This window comes from Onychostoma macrolepis, chromosome 21, assembly GCF_012432095.1.
Source record: "Onychostoma macrolepis isolate SWU-2019 chromosome 21, ASM1243209v1, whole genome shotgun sequence".
Classification (NCBI taxonomy): Eukaryota; Metazoa; Chordata; class Actinopteri; order Cypriniformes; family Cyprinidae; genus Onychostoma; species Onychostoma macrolepis.
Window position 1 is genome coordinate 24,564,178 of NC_081175.1, and position 27,481 is coordinate 24,591,658.

A 27,481-nucleotide genomic window follows, 5' to 3' on the forward strand; every position below is an offset into this window, starting at 1 on the left:
GACACGAGTTCGCGAGATTCCCCTGATTGCGCAGTAGTGCGCGCGGATCCGGCGGCGCTAGGACCGCGCACTTGTCCGTTCTGTTCGTGTGGGTGAAAAAGTTCAGAGAAACTTCGCCTACCTAAAACCTCAACAACTTCCCAGACAGCCTTTGTCTATCGGAGTGATCTGGTGGAGAGAATGCTGACTAAATGTGCTTTCCGCGAGGTTTTAACTCTAAATAGGTGGGATTTCATGTAACGTTAACCGAACCTCTGAGGGCAGTTTGGACCGGGGACGGACAGAGATGAGCGCGAGCACACAGCTGCTATCCAACGGACCGCGGAGAGAGGTGAGAGTCACTCTGAACGATTCTAAAGCTTAGGCTCCCGCGTTTAAAAGTTTTTTTGTTTTTTTGTTTTCTTTCTAAAAAACGGTGTTGTTTTTTTTTATCGAGATATCGAAGGTCGTTTCATAACTAAGAGTTTGACGTTATACGTTTTAACTAGATTAAGTGTAACCAGTGTGTCAGTTTTGGAACGGCAACAAGGAATAATGCGACTCCGTGTTCGGTTCATTCTGTTCTACTTGTGAAAGAATCGGTTTATAAGAAGTTTAAATGGTCAAATAATAAATTTTACCTGTTCTTCTAGGGGGGGGAATTTAGGTCCTCCGTTAATCTGGGCGCTCTTCATGACAGTGTATAGTCCGTTCACATAAATTGTCCTTTAGGCAAAAAGAAACAAGTAATACAACCAAGTGTATTTAACCATATGTGTTACTGAAATAAACACAATAAAAATGACTTAGAAGGAAGTATTTGTATTGGGCCCTAGAAATATAACTTCAGTGAACTTGTCCACTGTTTAGGGTAAATTGAGTCATTGGGGAATACGCGAGAAATTTGCATTTTGAAATGTAACCTACAAAAGAAAAACCTCATATGAATATCTGAACTGTTACACATTGGCAAATCACCAGCATAAAGTATGTGATGTATATTTAGACCTGAATGCATTTGTTTTGACATCAAAGTCATTGGGATTATCTGTTTATGACTATAAACTCATTTACCTGCCATATAGAAAATGTTTAAAAAAGCATAAAAAGTCTCATGTATGTTACTTAAACACAGATATAATTTTATATGATTGGCCCTTTCAATATATTGTGCAATTTAATAATGGTTTAATGATGAGCACCAATCTTTATGCACCATTAGTTCTTTAAAGTAGTTGGTTTTGTTCTGTGCTTCCATAGGGTTTCCTTTGAGTCATTGCTGCCATGATTAGTAATTCAGGCTCTTTCTTTTTTTTTTTTTCTGGTCTACACGAATGTTACACTGTAACACTGAGAATTCCTGCTCTCACTGTTACATTGTACACGTTAAGTTAGATTTCTGTCATTTCACCTAGACGGTATTGCAGTCCTCCAGCAGAGGGCGGTCACGGGTGGGCTTGTGTATTGAGAGCAGAAGGTCAGGTCAACAATCATTGTAACATGCTGGACAGATTAAATCATCTGCAAGGAGAACAAGAGGAAGTTTTATTTCTTTGATGAAGATGGGATGTTGTAATTTAGAATGCACGCTTTGTTGAACTCTATTGGATATTGGAGATTAGTTGTTTCGTTTAAAGCAAAGATTATACCAAAATACCTCAGTCGATCAAAAAGCTTCCAGCTGAGTGCCTAAATTAAAATGCTCTCAGCTACAAGCCTAAAATCTTATAAGATATTCCAAAGTGTAATTTTCACATGTAAGCTAATACACATTTTGTAATTGTGGTATTTTGTCATTTCCATTAAGAGTGACTGATTAAAGAATACTTTCACAGTTCATGCATTATGAATCTGCTACGAGCTTCTGTGATTCTCTAACACTGAAGATGTGTAAAAGTGTAGCATTGCATTCTGGAAAAAAAAGTCACTTTTAATTTCTCTCTGGCTATGTGCTGGCTATGATCTTGACAACCTGAAGATTTCCCACTGCTTATATAAATGTTTAACCACTGTCTGTTTTCTTTACTGCCTTTTTATCTTTGATTTATACCAGGGATGATCACCATATTTATATAACATAGCTTTCACATGGTGTGAGATTAACTTTATTGAATACCATAGCATGTATCATGAAGACATAGTATTACCATGATACTGACAGGGCATCTGTTGCACTTTAACAACTGGTACTTTGTTATATAAGAGGTAGACTAATGAAGCTTATTTCTGCCACGGAATAAAAAAATAAAAATTGTGACTTTTTAATCTTAAAATTCAGATTTTTTTTCTCACAATTCTGGGTTTGTACATCTCACAATTTGGACTTTTTTCCTAAGAATTGCGAGATATAAACTCGCAATTATAATTGTAAGATAAAAAGTCAAAATTAAGCAGAAACAAGCTTAGACATAGAGTGCAATGAAGATAACAGTGTTTTTAATAATCAGCAAAATTACAACACTGATCAGCATAAGTTTTCATTATATGGAAAACCGCAGCTTTGACATTTTTAATAATAACTCGGTTTATGTTTCATTGGAAAAGTCTCAGTTTTTCGAGAGACATGAGGGTGGGTAGATTTTTCAGTTTCAGTAAATGATCTGTGGAACGTTGAACTCCATTAGACTGACCAAAAATGATTATTGATCTACAATAATTTGTACTACTTAATTTTCAGTTTAAATCCTCTTAACTCAAAATTCTGTGCATGCACCACGTGATTTGGGTATGATAAATATATACTGCAAAATTCAAACCATAGTAAAGCACATTCCCCATGAATAAGATTTCCTACTGATTATGTAAATGTTTAACTACTATGCATCTGAGATATTATTGGCGTTTCCAGGATATACAATGTCAAACAGACCCACAATGCATTATGACTATTGAACATTTTTCCTATGCATGTACTGTATGGCACATGTGCAGAATTACTTGCAATAATGACGAAGTTGGGCCAGAAACATTTTTCCCACCCATGCAAGAATCTGTTAAGTAAACTCCAGCATAATAAAAGGTCGGTGTAGTCCTATATAATCATATCTGGGCTTATCAGTCATTTACAGATGTTTGGAACACTTTACAGCTTGGACCTGTAATATACAAACATTTGGAAACCCAGATGTACTATCACTGATCCTGAAGTCTTGCACTGTACATTTTTATGCATTTGGCAGATGCTTTAATTGACTTATTGCATTTATGTTTTATTGGTTCATGCACTCCCTGGGAATTCAATCCTATGCTCTACTGTTTAACCTGCAGAAGCACTTTGTTTATGAACGTTCTAATGTTCAAAGCATTTTTGATGCATCAAGGTGAAGGTCAGTTGCATGGCCTTGTTTCGTTTTATCACTTCATAAACATGCCCTCTTGGTTCATTGACAGAAGTTAGTTCCTCTAGCATCACTGACAGCTATAAGAATGTATAACACATAGGCCTATTGTCTGTTTATTTTTGAGTGAATTATATTATTAAACATTGTGTGAGTACGTGTTCAGGAAGCAATGTTGTATATGCTTCATTTGCTTCAAATTACACAGCTTTGCATCTTAAAAAAAAATTCAGCTGGTTTGCAAAAAAGGCCCAATATTTTCTAATTTGATTATACTGAATTTAAAAATATAATTAAAAAACTTTTTTAATGCACTTATCAAAATAAAGCAGTCAAAATGACTGCTTTTAATGACAAAAAAGTATTTAAAATGCATTTAACTTACAATCTGCGTTTTTCTTGTTACTGGCCATAATTCAAACCTTAAAAACAGGATTATGCACAGAATAATGTCTTCAAAATCATTCATACATGTGAAAGTGGGCTGAGAAATGAACAAATAGTTGCAACCTCAGAGAAAGATAATAAGTGTGTCTTTGTGGCAGTTTTTCAGGTGACTAAGAGATAATACAAGACTTTTTTACCTTCCAAATAGTCGTAAATGCATCATATTTTGTAAGGAATTGTGACATGCAATAGCAAAACAGTGCTATTTTGGAATCAGCTCTAAACAAGTTGTGAGAAACAAGTATTGGATTTAATTTCACTAATGCAGGATGGTGTTATATCTACATTTATGAGTCACCCTGCTGTCCAGATATCAGCATCAGTATTAGTTGTTGAGTCAATCACTAGTCTTGTTTATGCATTTTTGCATGTTATTGAATATGAATACAGTCATGGATATCAGTGTCTTTCTCGTTTAAACTCCACACACAGCCAGAGATGAATCCACCATTATTCCAGAATGAATTAATAAAACCTGAATACACACAGACTCATGGGGACTCGTGTCACGGTGGGGACCTAAATTGAGGTCGCCACGGGTAAACAAGCTAATAAATCACACAGAATGAAGTTTTTTGCAAATCTAAAAATGCAGAAAGTTTCCTGTAAGGGGTAGGTTTAGGTGTAGGGTTGGTGTAGGGCAATAGAATATACGGTCTGTACAGTAGAAAAAGCATTACGCCTACGGAGAGTCCCCACAAGGATAGCAAACCAGACATGTATGTGTGTGTGTGTGTGTGTGTGTATACTTGTTTTTCTATTCAGGTGGGGACTTAAACCTGAATACACACAGACTCATGGGGACTCGTGTCACGGTGGGTACCTAAATTGAGGTTGCCACGGGTAAACAAGCTAATAAATCACACAGAATGAAGTTTTTTGAAAATCTAAAAATGCAGAAAGTCTCCTGTAAGGGGTAGGTTTAGGTGTAGGGTTGGTGTAGGGCAATAGAATATACGGTCTGTACAGTAGAAAAAGCATTACGCCTACGGAGAGTCCCCACAAGGATAGCAAACCAGACATGTATGTGTGTGTGTGTGTGTGTGTATACTTGTTTTTCTATTCAGGTGGGGACTTAAACCTGAATACACACAGACTCATGGGGACTCGTGTCACGGTGGGTACCTAAATTGAGGTTGCCACGGGTAAACAAGCTAATAAATCACACAGAATGAAGTTTTTTGAAAATCTAAAAATGCAGAAAGTCTCCTGTAAGGGGTAGGTTTAGGTGTAGGGTTGGTGTAGGGCAATAGCACATACAGTAAATACAGTATAAAACCATTACGCGTATGAATGTCGTGTGTGTGTGTGTGTTTTCATGGGAAGAGGGAGTCACTGATGTGCGTGTCTGTCACTGATGACGCTCGTGTGTCTTAAAGGACCATGAGTGTAAGTTTGAGGCATATTCTCACAGTCCGATGCTTTGCGTCTCTTATTTAAGAGCTCCGCCATCGTGATGAACATACAGATGATCAATACCGCGAGAAAATGGATAGTATCGTTCAGCTTGAACCTTTAGTATCATACGCCGAGGTGAAATGAGGGTGTAATTCGTCCAAAATGTGACATGGCACAAACTCAGCGGGCTCACGGTTGGACAGCCGAGGTGTCATCGATCTGATCTGATATGATCACTGATAAATAACGCGGCGAGATGGATCTCCTCTCTGTTTCTCCTTGACGCGCGCTTGTGGGAGGCAGGCGGAACTGAGCAGCGCGACCACCGGCCAATGTACCGGGGGAACGGCGGCGTGACAGCGGCCCGGGAGCGGCGGCGGCGGTCTTGAGATCCGTTCCTCGGGGTTTTACGCAGCGAGGCGCGGGGAACGATGGGCTGCGCTCCCAGCATCCACGTCTCGCAGAGCGGGGTGATCTACTGCCGCGACTCGGACGAGTCCAACTCGCCGCACCAGACCACCACTATCTCGCAGGGCACGGCGACCACCCTGCACGGCCTCTTCATCAAGACCGACGCGGCGGAGACCATCCCCTCCGTGATCGCCTACCAGAGCAGGCACACACGGACCAACTCCCTCCGGGAGCGGAGAGAGAACAGCGGCGGACACACGTGTACGGAGGCCGAGACTCAGACCAGCAGCACCAGCGTCAAGGTATGAGGAATGAATGAATGGCAAGATGGTGGGAATCGGTTTTTAGCTCTTTATCTCACGTTATTTCCACCATCTTATCATTCATTCAGTGTTAGTGTCATTCCTTCATGTGTGTTGTTGTGAATCATCAGCTGGATGTTTATTGCTGCCATATGCTTATTGTTTACTATTAAAGATGTCTACTTTGACATCTTTAATATGTTATTTTGTCATTCAGATGGTTACATTTAGGTTAAGTGAATGAGTTTTGTTCATTCAGAAACGTCAAACAGGTGGGAGCCCAGTAAAGGACAGTGTTTACCATTTGGATGTGATTTTTAGGGGTATTATTTACCTTTATGAAGACATTTTAACAGTATAAAACCCACAACATTTACATTAACTATTTTAATGGAATCAACATAGAATAGGTGTGCAAAATCTTGCAATTCCTGTAGCTCAAATAGGAAAGCATGGTGCTAACAACATGGGTTCGATTCCCAGGAAATGTGAGAACTGCTTAAATGTATACATTGAATGCGATGTAAGTTGCTTTGCCAAATGCAAATGAAATGTTCTGCTTGGTTTTTAATGAGTTAGCTAGTCTCTCAACAGCTGTCAGAGCAAATTTTGATGTTTTTAGATTAAGAATAGCATCACTATGATGCACGCAGAGGCACTAAACCCTTCACTGGACAGGTACTGAATATTATGAAATAAATCGAATGTTAAATAACAAATAAAAAATGAGAAAATGCCCCACACCCTGGTTCGTTTCTGGGAGGTGATGTATGGGAACATAGTTTGTATGCACCACCTTGATGGTCCACATAGCAGTAGTGCGCAACTGGTGGGTCGCGACCCAAAAATGGGCCTCGGGTTTGTTTTGATATGTTTTATATTTTATATTGATACATTTGGGAGATGCTTTATTCCAAGCTTAGCGACTTAAAATACATTTAAGGCATATTTGATCAGCTTGTGTATTTTCTGGGAATTGAACCCATGATGATGGTGTTGCTAGAACCATACTCTACTGTTTAAGCCAAAGAAATGCATATGCTCATGGCTTGCAGAGAACCAACAGTGTCATATATGATGAGGAAAAAGCCCATCCCTTATATTTTTGTTTTTTGACAGGCAGTGCATCCAATCAAACACTACATGCAGCACAGACAAACTGCAGGTCAAATAGCCAAGGCTATTTTTTAAATGTCAAATAATGTTAATTTTTTATGTTATTTTATTTACACTTTTTATGCAACTTTATACACCTTTCAGATTTATAAAATCACTTTTATCTGATATGATAATGCATGTAATTTCTGTACTTTAAAATAATATCTGATATAAAACTGATATCAGTTTTTATATGTAGTCGATTTATTTTAATGCAGGTTGGGGTTGGATGGTGGTCTTTGTGTTAAATGAGTCAAATCAAGTAGGAATTAAATAGGGGTGTAACGATAAATCGATTAATCTAATGCATCGCAATTCTCTCTGAAATCGAGTCTGAGCTTAGTTTTAACTGCAGATGGCACTGCATGCTTTACACACACGCCACTTGAACTTAAAATAATCATTCATAAAGTTCAAAAAGGTTGAAGCGAATTACAAGAGTGTTCACAGTGGGTTGTGTTTACATTAATCTTGCGTCATAAAAGCATAAAAGCAGAGGTGCAAGTACATTTAACCACTCAGTTGAACGCACAAGTGGTCTTCTTCGTGAGCATTTGGGTGTGCAGTTAAAAACTAGCCTAGAGCACCATCTGCTGATAAAAACTAAGTTCAGAATCGATTCATGAGAGAATAGCGATGCATTAGGAAAATCACAGAATCGATCCATTAATCGATTTATCGTTACACCCCTAGAATTATATTAGTACTGCTGTCAGATAACAGGTTGGGCTCAGCAAACAGGGATCATGCTGTCTAATACTAATACTTTAGCATAATGTTTTGTCCATTTCCAGTTTCACGTATGATTTTACAGAGATTCTTGTTGACATTTTACACAATGAAATATTTTGTTACAGATTTGGGTCGCCATTGTGTAATTAAAGTCAGATCTAGGTTATGATGTAAAACCAATTGAAAACTACTGCCTTAAACTGTACAAGTGGGCCCAAAAGGCATTTGGACACTTGGACTGTAATGATTATTTTGGTGTCTTTTATGAAGTTGTGTAAATTTACAGTGTTGTTAAAGGTGAAATCTCAAAACTCTGCTATGTGGAAACGAAAATGCCATAATGAATATTTCTAATATATTTCATTTTCACTTCAGTCACTGTTTAAGTTTACCCTTACTAAAAAATGAAATAGAAAAACCATGCTTTTTGAACTTCGCTGTTGTGTTTCTTCCCAGACCATGGTAACTTTTTGTAAGGCTGGACATTTCAGACTGCTTGAATATAGCATCAAGATTTATTGTTGAAAATGTATCTTTTTTTTGTCTCTTTCTGGGGACGATATCTTTCCGTTACAGTTTGCTTACATTCTGCAGATGATGTTGGAAGACTGTTGACCTGAATGCCGTAATTCCTGCCATGTTTAGAATGGATATCGGCCTTATCTGAGTTAAAGTGTTTACAGTCAGATCACGTGTAGAATTCAGATTAGAAATGTTCTCACACCGCAGGTGAGCACACTCTCTTAGACCTGTAATAAACACACACTTTTTTGTTAGTTTTGTCGAAGAATGATTACATTTCTCTGTCACAGAATGATCAAATCTTGGCTCATTTGGACAGATTTGGCCGAATCAAACCGATGGGCCGCTGTACACAATGGAATTTGCAACACAAATCAAATACTAATGCCATTTTAAAATCCTACAAGGACCATTTATAGATCTGTGTATGGATTTATATAATGGCTTTTAATGGGCACTGTGTGTATGTTGGTCATCTGTCAGTTTGAAAGGAGATGTAGCGATTTTGGTACAATCTGAAAAGCGTGTGTGTGGTATAGTCAGATGCTTGCACCCTCCGAGACTGGCGAGGAACTCAATGATGCCATTGAAGTGTGTGTAACTCTGCACAGCTCTCTATCACTCACACACATTCTCATTGTATTCACAGCAATGGAGCCGATGTCCATTTTGAATTGAATGTGCATCCAATTTGGCTTTCTTGTGTGTGTTTGTGCATCTCTGTGTCTTTGCAAAAGATAGAGGCCTTGTGTTTGAAGAAAGACAGATTTTGTGTGTCTTTGTATGCATTTGTGTGTGTTCAGGCCACAGAGTTTGTTTACCCCTCTGGCTGTGAGCTCTGCAGGGTGTGAACTATCACATGCAAAAAGGCTGATGAATCTCAGTCCAGACACACACACACACACACACACACACACACGCATGGTTAGAGCGAGGCATTGTGGGAAGAGGTGCCCTGAGACATGTAGCGGGGCATCAGCAGTCTCGACTGGCATGGGGACACATCACTGTCACAATGTAGCCTAACGCAAAGTACAATCTGATTGGCCACGGCTTTCCTCGGGAGTTCAGGAACATTTAGATAACAGCATGAAATTGCGCCTCACTGATTAGTGGTGTCCTGCAGCGTTTGTCCCATGAGTTAACATCATCTAGTTAGCTGATTTCTTTGCGTTTGCTTTTGCTTTCAGAGGACACATTACCGAATGAACATTAAGATATCAGTCTATCTCCTCGATGGCTGGGTTTTATTTACCTCCATGGTAGTGATGCAGTGCCATTATTCTCCAGCATATTTGTAGATTTTTTTTCCCTCTCTGTTATAGAGAAATCCTGTGTATTAGTTCAAGCAGTTAGTAAGTATAAGTTTTTGGTGTGGTGTTGCATTCTCCAGAAAAAAAGGACAAAAGCTGTTAATGAGGTGGCGCCTTTTCAAAAGGTACATAAAGGGTTCATATTGGTACCTTAAAGATGCATATTAGTACCTAAAAATGTACATTCGAAATGCTTTTAAAAATGTACTGCTCCAGAGACAGCTATTGTACCTTTCTTTCTGAGAGTATGCTTAGATCTGTTCTAGCAACCCAAAGGTTGTAGGTTCAAACCCCAGAAGGTTTTCAGTATGTGAGCAATTCAAAACTCAGGGATTTAAAAGGTTTTTTGGTAACATTTTACAATAAGGTTCATTAATTAACAACATTAGTAAACATGAACTAAGAATGAACAATACTTCTACTACAGCATTTATTAATCTTAGTTAATGTTAATTTCAGCATTTACTAATGCATTATTAAAATCACAAGATGTGTTTGTTAACATTAGTTAATGCACTGTAAACTAACATGAATAAACAATGAACAACTTTATTTTCATTAACATTAACAAAAATTAATAAATAGTGTAATAAATGCATTGTTCATTGTTTGTTCATGTTAATACATTAACTAATGTTAACAAATGACACCTTATTGTAAAGTGTTTTTTTTATTCTTTAGCCTAAAGAAATTAATAATAATAACAACAATTATGTATTATAGTATATAAAGCCATATAAAACCTTAAGTAAATAATATAAATGCCTTTTTTTTAAAAAATAATATTTTATTTAGCAGGGATGCATTAAAGTGACAGTAAAGACCTTTATGTAATGTTCTGTTTAAAAAAAAAAAAAAAAATGCTAAATGTATAACAAGAAACACGATTTCTACTGAGGGGAACGCGATCGCGATTTCTAATGAGGGGGACCCCTGGAACACGATTTACCAAGAGGAACGCGGAATGTGATCTGTACGGATGGGGACACCCCCCCCGCGGACCGCGATTGCGATTCACCGAGGGGTAAACCCTAATACATAAAAAAACTTACCAACCCCAACATATTCAATGGTAATGCACATATAAATATTTGTACATATCAGTTTTGTACAGTTTACATTTGTAAAAATATTTTTTATTCTATATTTATAAAATAAGGCCGTCTGTAAATAGAATGGATACATTGGGAATGGACAAGAAAATCACAAATAACCTAATACTATTTTGTCAGCTTGGCCGATATCTAGGTTTGCCGCTGTTAAAGCTGTTGAACCAATCAAAAGGAATGGTAAACAAGGTTAACATGATACACAGGATAATTTTCCTGTCATGGTAGATTGCAACCTTAGATTCCTATATCATGACTGATTTGTAGATGTGATCCAAGCATTGACCGGCTTGATTATGGTGTATCTGCTACATATGTGTGGGACATTACTTGAATTTGTTCTCGGTTCTAGTATGAAAATCTCTGTTGCCATATAGTGGGTTTTTCAGGTTTGACAGGAAACTAAAATTAGACATTTTTTCTCTGTTTGTTCATGTGTGAGTGCTTTCCTTTCATTTCTGTGTGTGTGTGTGTTGAGGTTGTGTTATAGGCTGTGTTCTCGCAGTCAGCGAGAGCAACAGAACTCCAAAGTAGTCCATGATGGTGGCATTAGTAACGTTGTTTATCATCTGGGAGGTTTTTGTAAACACTTGAAAGCATCATGGGAGTATGTAGGATCTTACAAGATGGGAACAGATTGTTTGAAATATGTTTAAATGTGAAACATTCCAGTTTACAAGCTGGACACACCAAGAGCTGCTCTGCTAACAGACAGCAAGAGCTAGAATATTGATGCAAGATTGGGGGAGTTACTCTGAAACTTTAATTTAAACTAGTCAAGATATGTATGTGTGTGTGTGTGTGTGTGTGTGTGTGTGTGTGTGTGTGTGTACTGTATTCCATATTTTTTTAAGATAAAATACACCATATACTGTTCAGCCATATACATATAACCATATACAGCCAATAAATATAGAAAACACCTTAATTTATTCATTAAACTAAGTTGGGAATTGTGCATGTCAGTGTTTTGGTATTAAAAAAGAAGACATAAAATGCAGATTAGAGAATAAGTGTATCATTTTTTTGAACAAGTTAATTTACATGAACCGTCTGAATAAAGTACAAATTCACTAAATTGAATCAGATTTCCCAATGATATAAATGAGAAATCACTTAGCCATAAACACATTAATTAATGTATTCAAAACTTTGTTTTTCCTGGAAATAAGAAACTATTATGTAAAAAGCTGAACTACTGTTATGTGTCTGAAAAACAGTTACTTTAGTTGTCACAGTTTTTTTTAGTTGTTCCCAATAAGTGTTGTTTCAGTATTATTTATATTATTTTTATTGATTATTATATAATTATTAGTAATTAATAGTATAGTGTTCATTAATATTTTAAATTAGCGTTTATTTTTATATTTTCATTCTAGTTATGTTGTATTATATTTTTAATAGATTTTACATTTTTAAAATATTTCTATTTAGCTATAGTTTATTTTTATTTCAGTTTTCGTAATTTTAATACTTCAACTTCAACTTATTTCAGTTAGTCGACAAGTTTTTCATCTAATATTTTATTTTAGTTACCGAAATGATTTTTTGCTACTTTTAGTTTTAGTTTTGTAATGATGTAGTTGTGAGTGTTGATGCGTAACTGAGGTGAGCCTGAAGTCTTTTCTCTGGCGAATGGGGTATTGCTTTTGCTTTAGTGTTGATGTTGTTTAACACAAGTCATAACTGCTACACACAGCTAGAGAATCACGATCCTCTCATTTTTATCACATTATTCCCGCTCCTAATTTATTACTCTGTCTGTGTCATCAGACATCTTATTGTCCCTGTTTATCTGCTAATGACCATCTGTTTCCCCCTCAACCAGCATCTCTCTCTCTCTCACACTCTTTTTCTGTCTCTCTTGCCTGTCTTTCTCCCATTCTCACTGGTTGTTATTAATATCCATTGAACAGAGACTCCATCCCTGGAACCTGTGTGCCGTTTCACCATTTATGAACCAAATAGTGAAGATAGGAGGGTAAAAAGAGTGAAAATGGAAAACCTGGCAGAAAAGGAAGTGTCTTTAGGTGAAATTACTTAGTTTATCATTTATAATTTAAAATTAGTATTTTTATTAAGATTTGATCTCATTGATGGAATGATAATCAGGATTTCTTTCACCTAGAGAAATGTATAATTTTGGAAAATGTGTGGTGCAGTGGGTCATTTTTTCCCCAAATTTCTAAAGTAGTTAAAATGTTTCTATTAATGCATTCATTTTTTTTAAAATCTAGACATACATCTATAGATGCATGTCATGTCACTGGCTAGATTAGAAATTGCTCTATGTAAGTACAGTATTTATAAAATGATTTTAAAAATCACGTTCAAGCAATTACAAACAGCTAGAAAGTCATGAAAAGGTAATTAAAGAGGCATAAACTTGATCTAATTTGTATGATTTATAGATTTACAACAAATAGGCCTAGATAGACATATTTTTAGATACCACTTTGAAGATTTATAGATTTGTGTTGTTTACTTGCGGTTTATATGGCTTGGAGTGAATTTGTGTGCATTTTGACCTTTCTGTGTTGTGTTCTGGTTGCCTAGCTCTGCATGTTGAGTTACTGCTTCAGGAAGATGAACTGATTATTCTCGAGATAAGATGGCATTCAGCTGGTAAGCTATATATTCATAGATAACACTCTGTTTCATGAGGTTATTTATAGCCCAGTTTAGAGGAACCCTTGAGAGAAAACTTCATCTCGTTTTACACCAACATTGACACTTTGAATTATACTATATCTTTATCGGAAAGCTCTTATCAGTGATTATTATATTCAGTTCATAAACTGCTTTGTTTGTGGTAACATTTAGCAAAAACAGACTTACATCTAACTAAAATGTTTCAGAAAATGTTCCATGAATGATTTGTATATATAAAAAAATAAAATAAAATAAAAGTTTTTATAACGTTATTGCAGACCAGATAACCTTGATAACGTTCAGATAACGAACGTTCTGTTAACGTTACTGGAAGAACATTTGTTCATAACTTTTAGAGAACCTTGCAAAAACACTTTTTCTAACTATTAAATGTACAGCTTCACAGTCTTCAGCATGTCCAACACCTACTGCCTTCGGAAAGGGTGTATGTCTTGCTAAAATAATGAAAAATGTTTCAGACTTGCCAGTTATATCATGTTTTAATGAGCTGCAGTAGTTAGGTGTTAATATAGCCTGCGCTAATGAGCTTTTTTGAGCTCATATTTCCTGTCACTTACCCTGTTTCTACAGCAGTGTTACAAAGGTTTTAGCAAATGTAGGCCTATTTTCATATCCCTCACGGATAAACATACATCCCCAAGGCATTACATATACAGAAATGTTCTTGTTATATAATCTTACTCAACAATATGGATTTATGTGCAGGTCCCGTCAGACAGAAGTTGAGATTATGTATTGCCCTGCCAGCATTTTTTACTAGCCTCACAGCAAAAATGTACACTGTTTTGTCTTGCAGTACTGTTTTACTTGTTTGGACGTGAGCAAAAGTGGTTATGAGCTTGAGTTGTTTACTCTGTAATTAGTCCATCCATTTCCAGTTTGACCCATTCAAGCTGATGGAACATGATAGATCGGCAGTATCACATTTGACATTAATTTGCCCGTCACAATGACTTGGAGGCACTGCCGGCTCTCGTGTGAAATTTTCATCTGAATTTGTAACTGTGCAGTGTACTATTCTGCATTGATAATCTTCATAAAGCACAGGTACCAACTTTCGGACATTAGCAGGATTTCTAAACTGCCTAAAATGTCTGGGCTTGGCTTTGTTTTGCTATTGCTTTTATACTTGCTAACAAGAAGTTTGACCTATAGCTTGCAGGCATTATACATAATCAACCAATCATGGTTTGCGAGACGTAGAGAGAACGGTCAAAGCAATGCAAATACACATGTATATAATGTTTGAGGACAGAGCATGTCAATAGGAAAACAAAAAAAGCCAAAACCTGGACATTTTAGGCACTTTAGAAATGCCAGGCCAGGGCATGTCTTGGAAAAAGAGCACATAAGGCCACCCTAAGTATTTAATTTAACCTAAGTATCCATGGCATTTCTTGTGGTTTAACAGTTAAACTGTGGTCACCATATTGGAGCTATGGTAACTTTTTATTAGAGATGTGCTTGTTGTGTTGGCCACAAGAAAATATACTTGACCTTTTTGTTGGTGTCAGTGAGTGAAAACTTTAAAGGGATCTTTGAATGATTACTTAACGACTTTGTACTGATGGATATTGCAGATAACGGTAGCACACTGCATCACACGCGGTCTTAAGATCACAGTCATACATTTGTGTGCATACATCATGTGTAACCTTCAGTGTGTGTGTGTGTGTGTGCTTACTTATCTACACTTTGTAGCTAAATTTATGTACAGCTAAATATGACAAAACTGTCCTTTTGAAGTCCATTGGAAACCGTCCGTATATAAATACACACAGAAAAAAACAAAAAAAAACAAAGATTTTTGAGTTTGCTCAACTTATTTTTGTGGGAGATTCTCCAATTTTTAAGTATAAATTTAAAACGACAAGTTGAGAACTAAAAAATCTGCTGAAGCTGGTTGCCTTAATTTTAAGTTGGCTCAACTATTTTTTATATATATATATATATATATATATATGCTCTGTGCATGTGTGTGTGTGTGTATGTATGTGTGTGTGTATATATATATATATATATATATATATTGGGGTGTAACAGTACATGTATTCCTACCGAATATTTTCGGTACGGGTCTTTCAGTTTGGTACACGTGTGCCGAACAAATCTTTCAACTTTCTTTGATGTGGTGCGACATATCGCCGTATACTAACGCATGGAGCGTGAGTGAGCAAGATTACCTCTTCCTCTTTATTACTAGTTTTAACGCGAAATATACATGAATGAACATCTCACCCTCACGTAATCACTCAATTAGTGTTTCAACCACGGAAAGACGTAATTAAAACAGCTTGTAACCAAAACAAAATGTCACATAGTATTTCATTTACATCAGGCAAGTCATCAGTTTCCACAGCTCGTTATTTGCTAGAGGAATGAAGTCTAGTTAAGAGCGTTTTGCAAAATATTAGACTATACTTCATTATATTTACTTTACCTGTTAGTGATGTCTTAATTATTTAATGTATATGTATAAATAAATATTTTATTAAACAAGTTATGACTCTGTAAATTATTATATTTCAACAACAAATAGAAATTGTATACAATTTACATGTTTGCATACAATTAGTTAATTGGAGTTTTGATTATTATAGTTAAAAATAAATAGTATTTGAATTTAAGTTTGGGCTCTGTTGTTAATTGTAACCTTATAGAAGGGCTCCCTATAGTTTAGAGCAGAAGCTGAGGTAGTAATGTTAATTATTATTGAATTTATTTAAAGAAAGAGCCATTTGTTCAGTAAACCATTGTTAAATTAAAAAAAACAATTTGTATTTAGTTTTTCCTCCTGCTGTACTGAAACCATACTGAACCATGACGTCAAAACCGATGTACATATTGAACCGTCATGTTTGTGTACGTTTTTTTAATATTTGTGTGTATATATATATATATATATATATATATATAATATATAATATAACTGACAACACAAAGAATATATTTAGATCATCTATTTATAGCTTGATATAAAATGCATTAACTGACGTATTTTGATGGCTATTTCGACTACAATGTAAGAAAATATTTTGTTGTAAATAAAACAAAGATTATTGATGTATGTTTATCAAGAGAATTTTATTTCAGTTTTTCTACTCTACAATTTTTAGTTTAATTCAGTTTGTTTCTTGCTGTTTCTTTTTGATTGTTTGTGAAATTTACTAAAAATGTATAAAAATTCTTGTGAAAGATTAAAAAAAATTAAATATGAAATTTATAAATGAATATATAAAATATGATTGTATAATTTTTTTTAGGAAAAAATGAGCAAGGGTGTGTTAAATTGCTAAAAAGTAACAGTAAAGATGTTTGTAAAGTTGTATTTCAAATAAATGCTGTTCTTTTGAACTTTATATTCATCAAGGAATCTGAGATAAAATGTATCACAGTTTCCATAAAAATATTAAACAAACTATATATAATATTTAAGAAAAAGTCAACCTTGTTTGCACTTGAGAATGTGCTTTGATACTAGCATCTCCTGGTCAACTACCGTGTGGTTCCTCTGAGTTCACTGGACAGAAACACTATCTAGGTGATATCTTATGTAACATGTGATAAGTAAATCTGAATCAATAAAGCCGCAGCGCTGCCGCTTGCCTACTGTCATCTGGGGGTTCTAAATATAGCTGGGATCATATTTTATCGTGACCCCGTACTCTGTGAAGGAAGGCCTTTGTTCTGCATGTGGTTTTATGTCTCTCTCTGTGTGTGTGTGTGTGTGTGTGTGTGTGTGTTTGTTGTCCTCAATAAAAGCACATGACTGAGTCAAAACACACACAATGTGCTGGGAAGAGGAACACACCATGAGAGAAGACGAGAGAGACGGGATGCTTGAAAATACAAAAGTAACTTAATCATATCTATAACTGCTGTAATTTCATATTTGTAAAGCATCTGTCCTCCATATTCTCAGACAAGCATTACGCTTTTCAAATGTAAATCTGTGAAGGACCTGTTTGTTTAGATTGCATTTTTAAATGCTATTTTATGACAGTTATACAAAAAATATGGTCAAATGTTGTAAATTGTTTTGAGAGATGTTTTGTGTAAAGTAAAGTAGTATTATTTATTATTGTTATTATTTTATATTTATTTTATACCCTACACTAAAAGTTTGGGGTCAGTACAATTTTTTTATTTTTTTTATTTTTAAAGAAATTAATGCTTTTATTCAGCAAGGGTGCGATGGTAACACCTTAAAGCCTTTATATTTAATGCATTATAAAAGTAGTTTTATTGCATTAATTAGGCTATGCCTTGCAATGCACTTTATAATGCATTGTACAATCTCAAGAATAATTGTAACCATAGTTAATACATTATAACACTTTGCATTTTACATTTGGTTATAATTATTTACACCAAGATATAATGTATTAAAACGCACATTATGATGCATTATACCCTTTAATAACCCTTTAATTATAATGCATTTTTCATAAAGGCTTTAACTAAAATGTTACTGGTGCATTCATTAAAAAAAGTGAAAGTAAAAGCATTTATAATGTTACAAAAAATATTTTGAATAAATGCTGTTATTTTGAACTTTTTATTCATCAAAGAATCCTGAGAAAAAATGTATCACAGATTCCACAAAAATGTTAAACAGCACAACTGTTTTCAACATTGATGGTAATAATAATGTTGTAATAAAGTCTTTGTTATGTGACTGTTTGTAGGTTTGTTATGCCATGTTGCATTGCTCTTTTGACCCACTATTGTCTCTGCCAGTGATGTTCTCCAACTGTGGACAAACAGCCAGATGAAACATGCATTTGAATGTGTGTGTGTGTGTGTGTGTGTGTGTGTGTGTGTGTGTGTGTGTGTGTGTGTGTGTGTACCTGTTTTTCTATTCAGGTGGGGACTTAAACCTGAATACACACAGACTCATGGGGACTCGTGTCACGGTGGGGACCTAAATTGAGGTCACCACGGGTAAACAAGCTAATAAATCACACAGAATGAAGTTTTTCTAAAAATGCAGAAAGTTTCCTGTAAGGGGTAGGTTTAGGTGTAGGGTTGGTGTAGGGCAATAGAATATACAGTCTGTACAGTAGAAAAAGCATTACGCCTACAGAGAGTCCCCACAAGGATAGCAAACCAGACGTGTGCGTGTGTGTGTTTGAAAGCTAGGAGAACAGCACAGGTCTTTTATCCTGGAGAGATCTGCAGCATGATGCAGCGTCAGAAGAGCTGAAATACACCGTCCCTCTTTGAAGAGGGACTGAAATGAAGCGTGTGGAGTCGTTTAAAGATAATTAAGCGACATTTGAAGTGGTAAAATGCTTGGTTTGTTTATTGACACAGCCATCAAAAGCTGCATGATCTCTGTATCACCACTGACCATCACATTATTTTGCTGCAGTCGTCATTTCCTAAAGGTGAAGTGTATCATGTATATATTCTACCTTAGTTTAATATGCATAGACAACTAACAGTAAACCATTGGTAGGTTAATATCCAAAAAGTGCAAACAGTGTGGCTCTGTGCAGTTTTTTGACTCTGGTCAACGTCTGGTTCAAGCAGTGATGTGAGTTTGGGACAGGATGACCTAAAAGGAGTGTTTTTAGACTTCAGACATTTTATTTTTCCTTCACAGTTTTGCTACGAACATGAACTCCATAGTAAATGTGTGATATTACTTGATCAAATTGCTATAAATGATCAGATTTTTTGCCTGATAGATAATGAGACGGGCAGAAAAACTTATGCAAATCACATATAATACTCAATCTGACAACAGATGTTAGATTTTACTGTAAGTGAAAAGTCACAGTAAATTCTGCATGGTAAATTTAGCTAATTATTTAGGAATTTTGTGGACTTAAAACTCAAGCTTTAGCTGTTGTGTGTGTGTGTGTGTGTGTGTGTGTACAGGTTTATATGGTTCATGAGGACACAAATGTGTATAATGACATAGGTATGATGACGTGAACATGGTATGTGATAGAAAATATATCTTGTTCAGTATAAAAACCATTACGCCTATGGAGAGTGCCCGTAAACCACATATACCAACACGTGTGTGTGTGTGTGTGTGTGTGTGTGTGTGTGTGTTGCTTTCTAGGAAATGAGATGTAATGTCAGTGCCAGGAAGTGAGAAACCTCAAGCATGGGGTCGTGAGTTAGAGAAGAAGAGCAACGAAAAGATTTGTTTGGGAAAATGTGTGAAAATGTAACAGAAATGTTTGAATATAAGCTGAACTTTCTGAGCATGTTTTATGAGAGTTAAAATCATCAGTTACAGAGTTGCTGAGAATGCATGGAGTTTTCAGTTTCAAAATTTTAATTAAGTGTATTTGAACACAGGATTTTCCAGTGGACTTTTTTTGTGTCTTGTGTTGTCTTGTGTAACAGTGGTTTTGGTAAATGGTCTTTGGCTGAAAAAGAAAAACCAGCACTGATGCCAACTGTCTCTTCCAATTGTCACTTTTAAACGAGTCCTAGTATGAAAAATCTAATTTTCTGTAGTGTAACTTTTATATAATGTAAAAAAAAAAAGTATATTATATTATTATAAGTGGCACTTAGGGAAAAAATGATAACTAATTAATAACAATTATTAAACAACCCCTTTAGGTTGCTCCTGTAGATTGCCTGCAGTGCCATGTTTTTGGGGTTTTTGTTTTTGTTTTTTGGATCATGAAAATACATATTTTGGTTAATGGTAGAACCATGGTATTCTTTGAAGTATCTCAGAGTATTATGTAAATACCATGACATAATTATAGTAGTCATTAGGGTTGCAAAGGGGCGTAAAATTTCCGTAAAATTTCCAAAATTCCCTGGAATATTCCAAAAAATCCTGGAAAGTTTCCAAAATTTCTGGAATATTTCCGAAATTTACTGGAAATGTTCCACCTTTTTGCAACCCTAGTAGTCATTCATGCTGTATATCAAATTACCATAATATTAAATGATACCGTAATTTTACCCTGGTAATGCCACAATACCTTTTGGTTTTATGTGCTTTTCACAGTAATTTCACATTAGTCTCAATAAATCTCATGCAACTAGTTGAATATATGTGTAAAACAACACAAGCACATTTTTGATGTGAACCATTAAAAAAAAAAAAAATCAATGTTTTTGTCAGGGTCTGTGAAGGAATTCTGGATTGCTGCTCAACTAAAGGGCATGCAGAGATTCAGTGTGTGACAACTGTAGAGTAATTGTTAATTGCATTTATTGAAGCTGTAATTGCGTCTTTGCAGCTGTAAAGATTGTGTTATGACTGTTGGACTGTTCAATTAAACATATCCCAGATCTGTGTGTGTGTGGTCACAGGAATAGAAGCTCTTGACTCTAGATGGCCTCTCAACATTTAAAATGAACATAAAACAGGCAGATGTCCAAAGCAAATTCATGCTGTGCCATTTACATAAGAGAAAATGCTGATTTTAATGTTTATATCTTTTTACTGGAAAACAAGACAGTGAAGTGCATCTAAATGTCTTTACTCTTTTTACTTTGCAAAATTAAATGTGCATTACATATGCTGCTTTTATAGTAATTATGATCCGTATTTAGCCCGAAGGCTTTTTGTACATTTGTGTGTGGGTGTGTGTGTGAGTGATTCCTGTTGAGAGGCTTATGTGTAGTGTTAAAGTGGATGACGCAGGAAGCTTTGAGCCACCTGCTCTCTGTCATTGCAACAATGTCGCCAAACCATTTGGACGTCGCCGTCAAAAACAGCCTTTTTTGCAACATATTTCATATCTGACAAAGCGTTAGAACTATTTGACAGTAGGAATATGGATAATCGTGTTCAAATCGGCTGAATAACACACTTGGATTGGAGTTCGTGCTGATCAGGACGGCTACATCTACCATCATTAATTCAACCTGTGAAACATTATTTTTCCGGTGGATCGATTTTGTCTTGTCTAGTTTGTGTAAATGATTGTATTCATGGACATTCAAACACATGTCAATATATGTGATTAAAAACAGGACAGGCATGTCAGAATGTTGCTTCAGGGCTCTGAGATGGTAAAACCAGATGCATTCTTGCTTTTGTTTCCTTTTTTAAACTCATTTCAATGAAACACCTGTTTCTCTCGATCTCTACCAGGTGTCTGCAGCAGAAGAGCGTTTGGGGCCGATGCGACTGACCCAGGAGCCCATTCAGGTAGAGTCCATTTTGCTTCAAAAGTTTGGAATTGGTAACGTTTTTGAAATAAGTTCCTTATGCTCTATTTGACTATTGACTACTAAATGACTATTTTCTATTTGAATATATTGTAAAATGCAATTTATTCCTGTGATGCAAAGCTGAATTTACTCCAGACTTCAGTATCACACGATCCTTCAGAAATCATTCCAATATGCTGATTTTTATTATCAGTGTTAAAAACAGTTGCTTAAGCTGCTTAATTTGTATGTGGAAACCATGATACATATGTGTTTAAAACATAAATATTTTATTTCAATTACTATTATAAATGTCTTTACTTTCACTTTTGATCAATTTAATGTGTACTTGCTGAATCCAAACTTTTGAATGGTAGTGTATTTGTTGGCTTTTTAAGTGTTTGTCTGGTAAACTTTGATCTGGTTAATGATCTGGTCTGGGTAAACAAAAGGTGCATGTTTAATTGCCTAATTACTGAGATTGTGTCCACGTTATCATCGTGCAATGCAGTAAACCTCAGACTGCTTTAAGTGAATGATTAGAGTAATTAGTGTGCTATATGTTGCTTTAAATGAAAAAAAAAAAAAAGTTCTTTAGAAATTTGTTAGCATTAAATGGTTAATTCACCCAAAAATGAATTTTGAATTTGAAGTTGCTTTCTAAATGTCTGTACCATCTATTAAAAGCACCAACAAATTTGTCAAACACTATAAAATACCCAGTTTCTAGCAATTTATTTCATTATTTCAGGATTGCATAGTTTTGCAGTGAGGTTTGGACTATTTTAAAGCACAATCTCTTGATCTTATGGGATTTAATGCATAATTGCTGCAGATCATTATAAAACCATCTAGTGATGTATTATGATCTCTCATGGTCCCTGCAGTAATGCATTGTGTAATGTCACCGTGGCACCGTAGTGCATCACTACATTACTCTTTTTAGTGATGTTTTGATCTCACGTAGGCTTGCAGTGATTGAATGTTACTGTGACATCATAATGCATTACTGTCATTGCTGCATTGTCCTGTTCTACAGTATGGCAAATAAATGAGGGCACCCAGTGACCTCTTAACATGGACTCATGACCCCAGGGATAATCTTGAGATGTCTCAAAGGATTGACACGATTATCCTGAGTGCTTGTGTGTGTGTGTGTGTGTGTATGCGTTTGCATGCGTGTGTATGAATGTGTGGTATTAGTGGGAATTATGGTTCACTAAAAGTGGAATTGTGAAACAGAAAGTGTGCATAATGTTAACCTAATGACTGACTGCTGTTTGTCAGTCACTGTAAATTGAGAACATTTATGTAATCTCTGACTCTGTGAGTCAGATTTGGCTGATGTAACTGAGGAAATCAATCACGATTGATTTTACAAATGAATCACCAGTCATTTCTTGGGTGTTTTGAAATTGAATTGAGTTAAAAAATAAATAATCCACCCACACACACATTATCAGAGTTCCAGTGTTATTTTAATATCATTGATATAGTGTTATTGATTATACTTATATACATCCATTTTTAGTGTTTTAATGTCTATATAGTTTTTATTCATTTTTATTTTAGTTTGTTGTAGTTATTTTAATAGTTCAAATTAGAGTTAAATGAAAATTAGAAATATTGCCTTGGCAACTATAGCTGAATTTTTAAGTTTAATTAATTATATTATATTTTAAAGAAAATGTTTTTTATGGTTTTAATTTTAGTGTTATTTGATGATGGTAACCCTGACGAGTTCTGTTGATATACAGCAGGGTCACCAATTCCAACAAGACAATATAAGAAGTTAGCGAAATCAGTTATCTCCCTCTATTAATGATACCCAACCCAACATATATAACATAACATAATGATACCCAAATTCACTCTGGTGATGACTAATCTCCTCTTTTGTGAAGAGTTGTTCTCATAGAGCAAGGTCTTCAAATCTAACAACACAACTTGACAGGTTACCAAAATCCGTTACCTCCTTCAACTTTAAACAGAATTGCAGTAATGATACCCAAATTCACTCTGGTGATGTCTAAACGTCTCTATTTCATATTCTAGAAATTTCACGAAACACCGTTACAGGTTACCAAAATCCGTTACCACCTTGTATTTTACACAGAATTGATTTAATGTTACCCAGATTCGCTGTGATGTTGTCTAATCTCCTTTGTTTCAAAATCCAGTAAGCATATTGATCAGATGTTAACTACACCTGTCACCAAACCCAACAGCACAGAGTTACAGGTTACCAAAATTGGTTACTTAGATTGGCTGACCCTACTGTATCTCTGTCTGGCAGGGCCTGTTACACTGCATTGTTGGATTTGTTGACCCTGCTATATATCTGCAGTTTTTCACATTTTTGATACTTGTAAAAATGGCCTATTCTGTCAATCAGTAGAAATGTGTTTGAGAGCTAGTGTGTGAGCGGGTGAGGTCACTCTGCCCCCTATAGGTGGACGTGTGACGCTGCACGGTGGGCCTCCTGAGCGAGGTAGCGGTGACAGAGGCGTCCTGAACGACCTGGGCCATGTGGAATTTCACATCGCAGCTCCATGGTTACACAACGCTGAACAGGATGAAAGACTGTTGACCTTTCACACGCACCCACCAACAGCACCTCTCTCTCTCTCCGTCTCTGTCTCGCTCAGGTGTTACTGGTCTTCGCTAAAGAGGACAGTCAGAGCGATGCGTTCTGGTGGGCGTGTGAGCGGGCGGGGTTCAGGTGTAACATCGCACGAACACCTGAGTCTGCGGTGGAGTGTTTCTTGGATAAACACCACGAGATCGTCATCATTGATGGCCGGCACTCACGGTACTTTGAGGCTGATGCCGTCTGCCGGTGGGTACAAGCAAACCATCCATCATCTGTCGCTCACTTGTTTCTGTTTAGGCAGGATGGGGAATTCACTTTTTTAGCTACAAATGCCTGTTTTTTTTCCCGTTTAAATTCTATATAATAATTCAATAATATATGAATTTGAATACATATACATATACAGTATGTGTATACATACATATATGAATAATATATGAAATTGTTAAAACGCTCAATGTTGAATCACAAGGTCTTATTTTGATTCTGATTCAATTGGATTTGATTTTGATTCATTTGGGTATGTTTCAGTTATAATGTATATTTTTCTTACACTACAGTTCAAAAGTTTGGGCTCAGTAATAATTTAGAAATGACTTTAGAAATGAATACTTTAATTCAGCCAGTATGCATTAAATTGATCAAAAGTGATGGCAAATACAGTACATGTATAATTTTACAAAAGGATTCTTTTGAATTGTATATTCATCAAAGAATCCTGAAAAAAAATGTTTTTTACAAAAATGATAAGCAGCCCCACTATTTTCAACATTAATAATAATAAGAAGAAATGCTACTTCAGAAGCAAATCGGCATATTAGAATGATTTCTGAAGGATTATGTAACACTGATGACTGCCGTAATGATGCTGAAAATTCAGATTTGCATCATGGGAATAAATTACCTAATTTCTATAAAATAGAAAAGTTAGTAATATTTCACAATATTATCGTTTTACTGTATTTTTTTATCAAATAAATTCAGCATTGTTGACTTTTTCAAAAAGGTGAAAAATAAATCTTACCAACCCCAAACTTTTGAATGGTAGTTTATGAAAGAATGTACATTATAAATATAAATTATAAAGGGCATTGTTTCAGACTGATTCAAACCAGTAACTCGTCATTCATTCATTTCAGAAATCGTGCAACACTGGTGGAGTTATATGTTTTTGATTCACCAAAAAGAGTCAGTTCATAGGAATCATTTGTATGTGAATCTTTAAGTCCAGGTTGCCCACCACTGTCGCTGAGAGGTAAATAAGGCAAAATTACTCTCCACTGTGGAGGAAGTGTCCCACATTTGGCTGGTTGCGGGTGTTAATTTCCCATCCTGCACAGAGGCTTAAATCCTTGTGCGCACACACATACTCAAAGCTGGCAACTCTCTGCCAAATCTAGTAGCTGCCAAATCACTTTTTTCCCAGTAGATGTATATGCGTGTGAGGGAGAGAGAGTCATTTGGAGAGAAATGTGTAGAAGATTTCACTGCCATGATGAAATCAGAAAATGCAAAAACCTACTTTTTTGTAATTGTATGTGTTTTTAAACAGGATGATTCGAGCGACCAAGCCTTCTGAACACACTGTTATTTTAGCAGTGATGCCGCAAATGTAAGACCTCAGAGAACACTTTTATCTATTATCCATGTGTTACAGACGTCCGTCATGTTTCTCCTATTGATCTTTCTCTCTCACAGTCCCTCAGATCAGGAGGAACCATCTGTCCTTCCTCTTCTCTCTGCTGGCTTCTCCAGAGTGAGTATTTTACACTAAAACAGGAATATTTTCTCCACTACCTGGGCGGTGCAATTGGGGCGGGGCTGAACATGAGTGTGGGCGTGTCCAATTCAGATTAAGATGTACCAAACAATTCTTAAAAATTGTATTAATTTTCATTACATTTTTATTTTGATTACCACAGAAAATCAATGTGCAGAAAATGCACACACACACTGTCAGCTTTAATAGTCATGATGGGATATATTGGATATTATTTTGCTCAGACAAGTTATTTATTGATTCATTGTAGTCCCACAAATAACATTTTATATTTTAATATTTATCCCAGTGCAATGCTGTGTCCCATAGACCTCCCAAATGATTTTTAATATAAATATCCATAGCACATCATTTTGTTTACTGATCCCTGCAGAAAAATCTGGACTCAACTTCAGCTTGAAATACAAACCAGAACAAAAATCGTACTGTGTGATAAATGCAGTGCTGTATTATATGTGTGTCTCTCTCTCAGAGGTACCTGGAGAACAGCAGTGTGTCAGCCTGCTATAATGAGTTAATCCAGTTAGAACACGGAGAGGTTCGAGCTCAGTTCAAACTGAGGTAAGTCTAAAGCCTAAGCTAGCAGGAAGTTCAACAAAGAAGCTGCTGTGGGACGGTCACTGAAGGCTTTAGTATTTGTTTGTGTTTCTGTTGTTGCAGGGCTTGTACCTCTGTGTTTACCGCATTAGAACAGTGTCAGGAAGCCGTGGAGATCAGCAGTGAAGATCATGTCATACAAGTGAGTTTTGGGATCCAAATGTTTCATCCCACTGGGATTTGGTTACATTTAGGAAGGCCATTTTTATTCAAAACAACATCCTTACAAGGACTACTTCCTGGATATAATGCAGTAAAGTTAAGGTGGTCGCACCGGTCGCACCAGACACTTTGCATTCAGTTCAAGACGGCAGTCCAAAACAGTTAATCCAATCACTAAACTGGCAAAATTTCACTTTAAAATGTAACAAATACGTTGCAGTTGGGTGCCACAGACAAATGGCGAGTGGTGCCACAGTTGTGCATACACTCATAGAAAATAATGTGTTCAAATTTAAGACATGTGCGACCCTGCACTGTACTTCTCATCCAGTGTGCAACCTACTTAAGTGTCTCAGATTAGAGAACAGTGAATGTCCTAAAACTAAAGTACTCCTGATTAATTGTTATACAAATAATTGGGATTAAAAGGATTAATACCGTACTGACCTGAATATAAGACGACCCCCCTTTTTCCAGATGTACCTTTTGGAAAAAGGCTTTTTGAAAACCAGATCTTGTGTTTTGCTGATTTAAAAAAACAAAAAAAACAAAACTTTTTTCTTAAATTATTTTAAATTTTTGTTTTGAAAGTATGGTAAATACTGGTAATATGAATGTCCATCTGAATTATATAACATTTAGGCTATCCATCTCATAGTAGCCTACCAAAATGTTATTTCAGTACAAATGAAATCTTATTGTTGTCTTCAAATCTGGGTACTATCTTAGATTTTAAAATCACTTACAGAGGAAGTTTGGTCCCATCAGGCTAACATGACAGTCACGACTCGTGCTACTGTAAGCTTTTCTTTTTCTTTTGTTTTC

The 27,481-nt window shown here is 35.8% G+C and overlaps 1 protein-coding gene across 4 annotated transcripts in view; it reads left to right on the forward strand.

Moving 5' to 3' along the window:
• The first annotated feature begins 94 nt into the window (after window positions 1-94).
• pde8b (phosphodiesterase 8B) overlaps window positions 95-27,481 on the forward strand; it is a 59,366-nt gene continuing 31,979 nt past the window's right edge. Inside the window, exons 1-7 of one of the 4 annotated variants that reach the window (XM_058757710.1) lie at window positions 95-331; window positions 21,466-21,522; window positions 24,173-24,363; window positions 25,670-25,729; window positions 25,816-25,873; window positions 26,370-26,458; window positions 26,558-26,636. In XM_058757710.1, coding sequence (XP_058613693.1) covers window positions 287-331; window positions 21,466-21,522; window positions 24,173-24,363; window positions 25,670-25,729; window positions 25,816-25,873; window positions 26,370-26,458; window positions 26,558-26,636 — 579 coding nt within the window. In that variant the 5' untranslated portion in view covers window positions 95-286. Of the gene's footprint in view, window positions 332-5,137; window positions 5,876-21,024; window positions 21,384-21,465; window positions 21,523-24,172; window positions 24,364-25,669; window positions 25,730-25,815; window positions 25,874-26,369; window positions 26,459-26,557; window positions 26,637-27,481 lie in introns of those variants that run through there. The other 3 variants (XM_058757709.1, XM_058757711.1, XM_058757712.1) reach the window with 3 other exon arrangements.